The 9,502-nt window shown below is 44.4% G+C and overlaps 1 protein-coding gene across 1 annotated transcript in view; it reads left to right on the top strand.

Annotated features, from left to right (window-relative positions):
* LOC121581628 (protein APCDD1-like) overlaps window positions 1-9,172 on the top strand; it is a 14,397-nt gene extending 5,225 nt beyond the window's left edge. Inside the window, exons 6-7 of the mRNA XM_041897117.2 lie at window positions 8,126-8,447; window positions 8,602-9,172. Of these exons, the coding sequence (XP_041753051.2) occupies window positions 8,126-8,447; window positions 8,602-9,059 (780 nt within the window). The 3' untranslated portion in view covers window positions 9,060-9,172. The remainder of the gene's footprint in view (window positions 1-8,125; window positions 8,448-8,601) is intronic.
* Window positions 9,173-9,502: the final 330 nt, after the last annotated feature.

Below are 9,502 nucleotides of genomic sequence, written 5' to 3'. Positions count from 1 at the left end.
GTCTGCTTAATGATGTAAATTAAAAGAATATCACCTTGATAATAAAGCATTGCAATGAATGATCATTGTTTTTTTGTGCTGGCATAGAGCAGTAGAGTAGAGGCACACATAGGAGAACCAAACATGTAAGCCTAGGATCTGGAAAAAATGTGGCCTTTTATAAAAGTATTTCATGCAATTCTACATCATTTTAGATGACTGGAGACTTTATCAGAATCGTTTTTTTAATACCTCACAGGTGATCAAAGTGACAGGCTACCTTGACGTTGACAAACGGAGAATCGGAGATCAATAAACCCACCTGGTCTTGAATCTATTAATAGCTTATAGGTGTGTGGAGACACATGTTGTATAACATGAGGAAATTACAGTCCTAAAACAGCTTTCCAGTTTCACTGACTCACCCAATGACGCGCAGCTCACTCACCGTCGATGGCCGACGCACTCTGCCAAAAGTCTACCTCTCTCTAGTTTGACTTTGTGTAGAACGATGCTGTTCGCTCAGTAGGCCTATTTGGAAGTTGATACCGTATATGGTAGCCTACAGACAGATCAGGCTCCTCTGTTCACCTGACAGATTCGCCGCGCGTTCCCGACTGTAGGCTATGCCGCGTGATTGGGCTACACACAATCCACAGCTAGGCCATTTAAAAAATAAATAAGCCTTTGATCCTCTGTGGCTAAATTATAGACCTACTCTTGCTGTAGTATTCTGAATTATTTCAATTTCTTTCTAAACAGACAGATGTATCCGGGGTGCTGCATGATGCAGTGCAACGTTGGAGAGCAATGGCCACGAATTGTTCATAGGCTACAATGTTGCGCAAACCATAATCCCGGGCCGACCCAACGTTAATCCATTCCTAGAATATTAGGCACATTTTTAAGGGGGCAGGAGAATTACAGAGGAGGCTATTTAAATTAACTCGGATTATATATGGGCGGCAGGTAGTTTAGTGGTTAAGAGCGTTGTGCCAGTAACCGAAAGGTCGCTGGTTCTAATCCCCGAGTCGACTAGGTGAAAAATCTGTCGATGTGCCCTTGAGCAAGGCATTTAACCCAAATTGCTCTGGATAAGAGTGTCTGGTAAATGTTATAATTTTTACATTGCAAACGGTGAACATCATTTTTAATGCCACGAGGAGGTGCTGGATCCTGGCAAATGGGTTCCGGAATGAAACAGTCCAAAACTGAGAGGTGCCAGATCCTGTTCCGGAAGGATCTGGCAAAAATTATGCATTACTTTTGACCAGAGCCCTAATACAGTTTTTTTTTCTCCAATTGCTAACATGCATTGGTCAAAACTGAAGTCACATTGTCAAACCTCTTCACGCAGTCGGCGAAACAGAAGTGTATGTGGACCGAACTGTGAATCATTTTTCATTGCTTTCACACAAAATGCATTCAGTGACCACGTTCTCTGAAATCCATGAACTATTTTCTCATTCATACTCCACCACCTGCAAAACTATATATTTGCAGCACGTTTTCAAATGCTAACACACTGTTTCTAAAACTGTTAAAAACACAACGATGGCAAATGTCGTGCATTTCTGCAGTAACCAGATTGAAACATATAGAAAATCTCAGCAGAATATTTCATCATTCCAAACACAGCTGATTGCAATTTCAGCTGAAAGACTACCCATGTGTCCTGTTTTTAGTGTCGTTACCAAACAGACAAAAGAGGACGCTTAGGAATGATTTAGTTTGGAAACAAGGATCTTGGAAGACAGGTTGGTGGGGAAAGAAGAGTGGCAGGGAGAGGGAGACCAAGAGCGGAGGTCTCTGATGAGATACGGGCCACAATTATTGACCATCTCTCTTTGAGAGAGGCCGGTTTAAGGGTGCAACCAAATCTGCCACGTTCAACAGTTGCACAAATAGTACGAATCTTCCGGCAAAACAACAGGTGAGATGTGCATCCTTCAATGATAATTGAACTACATATTACAGTAGAATACAGTATGTTCACATTTTTACATGTACTGACATTTTGAAACATATTGATTGTTTTGTTTTTCAGTGCGATCCAAAGGTTGCCTCCCACAGGAGGGAGAACCAGAGTATTATCAGATGCGCAGGAAATTGTCATTGTTGACATGGTAATTGTTGACATGGTAATTGTTGCCATGATAATTGGCACCAATGCAATAAAACAGCGGGAAATTCTGGACAGAGTGCTGGCAGACAATATCACTTTTGGGAATGTGAATACGGTCAGCACAACGACAATTGCCAGAGTCCTAGAGAAAACGTAAAAAATAAGGATGAAGCAGTTGTACACTGTACCCTTTGAGAGAAACGGTGAACGTTTGAAAGAACTCCGGTATCAATACGTCCAGGTGAGATGTCTGTTCAGTAACCAAACAGGGGACATACACAGCTATGCATAATGTAAAGTACTGTAAAACTGTGGATTGACTGTATTTTAGAGAGTAATGGAGATGGAAGCCAGGCAAACTGCGCGTACATTCATCTTTCTGGATGAAACTGGATTCAACCTGGCAGAAACACGCCGCAGGGGCGGCAGGTAGCTTAGTGGTTAAGAGCGTTGTGCCAGTAACCGAAAGGTCTCTGGTTCTAATCCCCAAACCGAATAGGTGAAAAATCTGTCGATGTGCCCTTGAGCAAGGCACTTAACCCTAATTGCTCCTGTAAGTCGCTCTGGATATGAGCGTCTGTTAAATGACTAAAATGTAAATGGAAGAAATGTGATCGGACAGAGAGCGACTGTGGATGTCCCAGGCCAGAGAGGAGCTAACATCACAATGTGTGCAGCACTGCTGTTACACAAACCACTCATTGGCCCCTACAATACAGAGAGGCTAATTTATTTTCTGGATGACCTGCGTAATCGACTTGTGCCAGCGGAGGAGAGAGACGGGGAAAGAAACTCCCCTACCTTCGTTGTTGCGTGGGATAACGTGGCATACCACCACTCTGCTGCAGGCACAGACTGGTTTGCTGCACATCCCAGGATGTCAGTACTATTCCTGCCTCCATACTCCCCCCCCCCCCTTCCTAAACCCCATAGAGGAGTTTTTCTCTGCGTGGAGGTGGAAGGTTTATGACCACCATCCACACGACCAGATGTCCTTACTGGATGCCATGAATGCGGGGTGTGGAGACACTTCTCCTGAAGGACTGCCAGGGTCGGATTAGACATTCCAGAAGATGTGATGTTGGTGAGAACTTGCAGGAGAGCGGGATCACTACAACCCTCACGGTGCTGTACAGTATGAGGGACTATACTATACATGGTGTTGATGTTTTTTTGGGGGGTAATTATTATTGCAGCCCTGGAATTTCAGGAATTTTTGTTTTGTTTTCACAAGTAAATTATTATTATGCAAAGATATAGAACAAATAAAAGGCTATTGAAGCACATTTCTGCATTTCTGAATCATTCTTGTTACACATACTTTAGTACAGTCAGTAAAGTGAAAAGGTGTTAGTCTTATTCCATAATGAAATACTGATTTATGTGAAAAAAAATCATTCAAACTTCAAAGTGGAAAGTTCATCATTTATGTAATGCTCCCTGTTGTTAGTGTTTTTTAGGTCAGTGTGTTATGAGTGACAATGTATGCTTTCTGAGTGAGAATTGTTGCCAGTGTTATGGTCGAACAAGCTTATTTTGAGACATGTATGAAGTGTTTTGGTGGTTTTAGTGAGTTTTTGGAGGTGAGATTAACTGTTTGGCCAAGATGCATGTTGGTAATGCAGACTGTGTGAAGAGTTTTGAAAAAAGGGCTTCTGTATTGACCGATGCTTGATAGCAATTGAAAAAAACTGTAATAGTACTATACAGATGTAGGATCTTAATTTGATCACTCTTTTGCTGCTGAGAATGTTTCTGCACAGCAGGACATGCAAACTTGTAGTGTATTTGAGTTTTAAAAAGGCTTCTACAGTTTGTAATTTCCAATTTGACATTTCAGACTTGATTTTCCCTAATGAAAAATGTATCAACCCCTACAAAAATGTCCATGAATTATAATCTACATAATACTTCACATTTCTTGTTGCTGCTGGGTTCTTTTCCTGCTGTAGCAAACTGACTTAAATTAAGACCCTACATCTGTACTGTATAGGGATTAGGGTGCCATTTGGGACACAGACAGTGGTTGGGGTGAGGAGCCCTGACGAGACAAGCTGCCCCTAACGACCAGTGGTTGGGGTGAGGAGCCCTGACTAGACAAGCTGCCCCTAACGACCAGTGGTTGGGGTGAGGAGCCCTGACGAGACAAGCTGCCCCTAACGACCAGTGGTTGGGGTGAGGAGCCCTGACTAGACAAGCTGCCCCTAACGACCAGTGGTTGGGGTGAGGAGCCCTGACTAGACAAGCTGCCCCTAACGACCAGTGGTTGGGGTGAGGAGCCCTGACTAGACAAGCTGCCCCTAACGACCAGTGGTTGGGGTGAGGAGCCCTGACTAGACAAGCTGCCCCTAACGACCAGTGGTTGGGGTGAGGAGCCCTGACTAGACAAGCTGCCCCTAACGACCAGTGGTTGGGGTGAGGAGCCCTGACTAGACAAGCTGCCCCTAACGACCAGTGGTTGGGGTGAGCCGAGCCCTGACTAGACAAGCTGCCCCTAACGACCAGTGGTTGGGGTGAGGAGCCCTGACTAGACAAGCTGCCCCTAACGACCAGTGGTTGGGGTGAGGAGCCCTGACTAGACAAGCTGCCCCTAACGACCAGTGCTGCAGAGTTAAGCTCCTCTGGGCAGGAGAGGAGAAACATGGGAACATGAAACCTGGGGTACGTCCCAAATGACACCCTATTCCTTATATAGTGCACTACTTTTGACCAGAGCCCCAGTGATGTAGTGGTGAAAAAACAGGTGGGTAAACAGTGATCGGCGGTCGCAATGAGAAAAGAAACGCTCAATACTTTCAATGCATTTTTCCACAAAAGGTGGGTAAACTGCGTTATCTTTACCCTCCACTACACCACTGCCTATGGACCCTGGTCAAAAGTAGTGCACTTCATAGGGAGCCTATGGACCCTGGTCAAAAGTAGTGCACTTCATAGGGAATAGGGTTTGGAAGGTGAAATCTGGTGCTCCTCCTATCTCTGGTAGTTATCAAAATGAGGTATTCCTAGAATTTGGAATCATACAGTCTTATTAATTATTCCAAAGCAAAAATTCCAGCTCGGGATTTCATCCATACCTGGGACTAGCTACATAAGAGCTGCATGCCTGGGACTAGCTATATAAGAAGAGCTGCACAGTTTGAACTCTGTCTCTGTCCCTCTCTCTCTTTCTCTCGTCTTTTCCCCCTCTCTGTCTCGTTCTCCGTCTCTCTCTCTCTTCCCCCCTCTCTGTCTCGTTCTCTGTACCTCTCTCTCTTCCCCCCTCTCTGTCCCTCTCTCTCTTCCCCCCTCTCTGTCTCGTTCTCTGTCCCTCTCTCTCTTCCCCCCTCTCTGTCTCGTTCTCTGTCCCTCTCTCTCTTTCTCATCTTTCCTCCTCTCTGTCTCGTTCTCTGTCCCTCTCTCTCTTTCTCATCTTTTCCCCCTCTCTGTCTCGTTCTCTGTCCCTCTCTCTCTTTCTCGTCTTTTCCCCCTCTCTGTCTCGTTCTCTGTCCCTCTCTCTCTCTTTCTCTTGTCTTTTCCCCTCTCTGTCTCGTTCTCTGTCCCTCTCTCTCTTTTTCTCTCTCTCGCTCTATCTATTTTGAGCCTGCATTAACGTAGTTATATTTTATCTACCATAAAGCACACTAGCACTATTTCATTTTACATGAGCTCTAATCAAAACATTATCTGTAGATACATTCTAAAACATTATCGTAGATACATTTAAAAACATTATCTGAAGATACATTCTAAAACATTATCTGTAGATAAATTATAAAACATTATCTGTAGATCAATTGTAAAACATTATCTGTAGATACATTTAAAAACATTATCTGTAGATACATTTAAAAACATTATCTGTAGATACGTTTAAAAACATTATCTGTAGATACATTTAAAAACATTATCTGTAGATACGTTTAAAAACATTATCTGTAGATACATTTAAAAACATTATCTGTAGATACATTTAAAAACATTATCCGTAGATACATTTAAAAACATTATCTGTAGATACATTTAAAAACATTATCTGTAGATACATTCTAAAACATTATCTGAAGATACATTCTAAAACATTATCTGTAGATCAATTATAAAACATTATCTGTAAATAAATTATTATCTGTAGATAAGTTGTAAAAGTATTCTCTGAAGATGGTAATTCCTGAGCCAGTACAGGAACAATAGATAGTGGGGAGAGAGTCTCATTCTGGTCCACACAATTTTTGCAAACAATTTAATTTAGTCAGGTAAATGTATTCAAACTCACATTTCACGATATGACATAGTGGTTGGCAACCTTTTAGGCTTTACATTAGAAATGTGCTATTTTTCATGGTTTTTCATCCATGTTTAAAGACATGCTCTGGAACTTTGGCGACTACTAAGTATTTTCTTTAAACCTCCCGCTTTGGGATGTGTCAATGTGTAGTTCATACATGCATAATATATGAGCAGAATTACTGTCTTTTAATTAGCCACAAAATATTAGTTTGAAAGAAACTGTTTTTCTGGAAGCTGTGCTGCACCATTTTCCCTACATTTCCCCCCACATGGGCCATCCCCCTTTACAATTTGCATTCAACCAATGAGCTCCAGCCCCTCGCCATATGAATGACAGCTAGCAAGATGCACAGCATGCACCCACAGTGAGAGAGAGAGAGCAGTGACGTGGTGCACATATCAAATTTCAGGGACCACTTTTGGCTCGTGAACGCTACTTTGAGAACTACTGGCTAGAAAGTACACAAAAGTATCGGAGAATCCCTTTAAGTACTACTGAACGAAGAGCCGTTAGCGGAGCCCAAATGAACAGCTCATTTATAGGTGAGCGGAGCCAAAAGATCCGGAAAGCACATCACTGTCTAGGACTAAGAGTTATATATGATTAATTCAGCTAAAGATTCGTACCGCTAAAGATCCGCGCTGTTGGGCGATTGAAATGTCAAGGTAAATTTCCGGTTGAGCCGACATCTGCAGCGTTTACCGTGAATGCAGTCTCCGCTAACGCGGGAACATTGCCTTTCAATTTCTATCGCACTAGTAGCGCAGATCTTCAGCACTACGGATTGAATCCAGCCCTAGAACTAGCTTCTAATTAGCATCAGTTTGACACACAGAGCATATTAAATAGAGATGCCTCTGGACAATACCTCATCGTTTTATAAAACACATCAGTTATAATCATCAGCTCACCAGCCCAGCCCATCCAGACACAGACAGGTTATGTTTTCATTTTTTATTGCCAAGGTGATTATATCCTGTCCATTAATGTTAAGTGGGTATAGCTGGGCTGGTGAGCCTGTTAGCCTGTGTCTCAAATGGTACCCTATTCCCTTCAGTAGTGCACTATATAGGGAATAGGGTACCATTTGGGATGCACTCCTGTGGTTATTGGGTGGATCTGAGCGGCGACGTAAGAACGGCGAGGCAGCAGACTCAGTTTTTACTCCCATTTTTAGTAAAAAAAATACAAATAAATAAATAAACAATGATATATATATATACACACACACAACAACAACAACAACAACAACAACAACAAAAAAGTGGTCAATGCAGATAGTCCAGGTAGCCATTTCATTAGCTATTTAGCATTCTTGTTTAGCAGTCTTATGGCTTGGGGGTAGAAGCTGTTCAGGGTCCTGTTGGTTCCAGACTTGGTGCATCGGTACCGCTTGCCGTGCGGTAGCAGAGAGAACAGTCTATGGCTTGGGTGGTTGGAGTCTTTGACAATTCTTTGGGCCTTCCTTTGACACCGCCTGGTATAGAGGTCCTGGATGGCAGGAAGCTCGGCCTCAGTGATGTACTGGGCCGTACGCACCACCCTCTGTCGGGTGCCTAGCAGTTGACATACCAAGCGGTGATGCAGCCAGTCAATATGCTCTCAATGGTGCAGCTGTACAACGTTTTGAGGATCTGAGGTCCCATTGTCAAATCTTTTTCGGCCTCCTGAGGGAAAAGAGGCGCTGTATTACTAAAATAATACTTTGAGTGAATTACCCCTTTAACTCTCTGAATCTTCTTTTCCTCCTCCAGAACCATGACAACGGCTGCGTCGCCTGTCATATCATCTATCGGTCAGATGAGTTCCGCCCTCCCATCCTGGTGCCGCGGGCGGACATGACAGTGGGGCTGTATGGCCAGTGGGTGAGCCAGCGCTGCGAGGTCCGCCCTGAGGTCCTCTTCCTGACCCGTCACTTATTCTTCCATGACAACAACCAGACCTGGGAGGGTCACTACTACCACTACTCTGACCCCGTCTGCAAACACCCCTCCTTCAGTATCTACGCTAGAGGGAGGTACAGCCGAGGGACGCACTCTACTAGAGTTATGGGAGGCACAGAATTTGTCTTCAAAGGTAAAGGTTGAGGTTAAACCCTGTTGAGGTTAATTTTGAAGTGTGTGGTTGAGATGCTGATCTGTGCATTTCAGAAAATGTTTTATCAATGATCTTGATCTCTTGCATTCTTTCTCTCCCCCCCCCCTCCCTCCCTCCCTCCCTCCCCCTTCAGTGAACCACATGCGTGTGATGCCCTTGGACCTGGCCACCACCTCCCTCCTCAACGTGTTCAACGGTAACGAGTGCGGCGTCCAGGGCTCCTGGGAGGTCGGAGTTGAACAGGACGTCACCCTGACCAATGGCTGCGTGGCGTTGGGGATACGCCTCCCGCACACAGAGTACGAGCTGTTCCGGATGGAGCAGGACGCCCACGGACGATACCTCCTCTACAACGGACAGAGACCCTCCGACGGGTCCAGCCCCGACCGGCCGGACAAACGAGCGACCTCGTACCAGATGCCCCTGGTCCAGTGTTCCGCTAGCAGTCGGAGGTCAGAGGGCATGGGAGGGGAGGACGAGGACCAACCCCTGAGGCTGAGTAATGGTGGAACGACGTGGAACCAGAACAGCAGGAACTTTTCTGCCGTTCTCGCATCGTTGGTTTCACTTCTGTTGTTCCAGTGCCATTAGTTAAGGAATAGACTGACTGACTAAAGTATGTTTTTTTTTTTACATAGAGACACTGACGAGAGAGATTATAGTGTGAGTGTGAGTGTACTGTGGACCGTGATTATAGTGTGAGTGGACTGTGGACCGTGATTATAGTGTGTGTGTACTGTGGACCGTGATTATAGTGTGAGTGTGAGTGTACTGTGGACCGAGATTATAGTGTGAGTGTGAGTGTACTGTGGACCGTGATTATAGTGTGTGTGTACTGTGGACCGTGATTATAGTGTGTGTGTGAGTGTACTGTGGACCGTGATTATAGTGTGTGTGTGAGTGGACTGTGGACCGTGATTATAGTGTGAGTGTACTGTGGACCGTGATTATAGTGTGTGTGTGAGTGTACTGTGGACCGTGATTATAGTGTGTGTGTACTGTGGACCGTGATTATAGTGTGTGTGTGTGTGTGT

The sequence above is a fragment of the Coregonus clupeaformis genome, chromosome 14 (assembly GCF_020615455.1).
Source record: "Coregonus clupeaformis isolate EN_2021a chromosome 14, ASM2061545v1, whole genome shotgun sequence".
NCBI classification, from domain to species: Eukaryota; Metazoa; Chordata; class Actinopteri; order Salmoniformes; family Salmonidae; genus Coregonus; species Coregonus clupeaformis.
The sequence above is the reverse complement of the archived record's forward strand: the minus strand, read 5'-3'. Positions and strand labels throughout refer to the sequence as shown.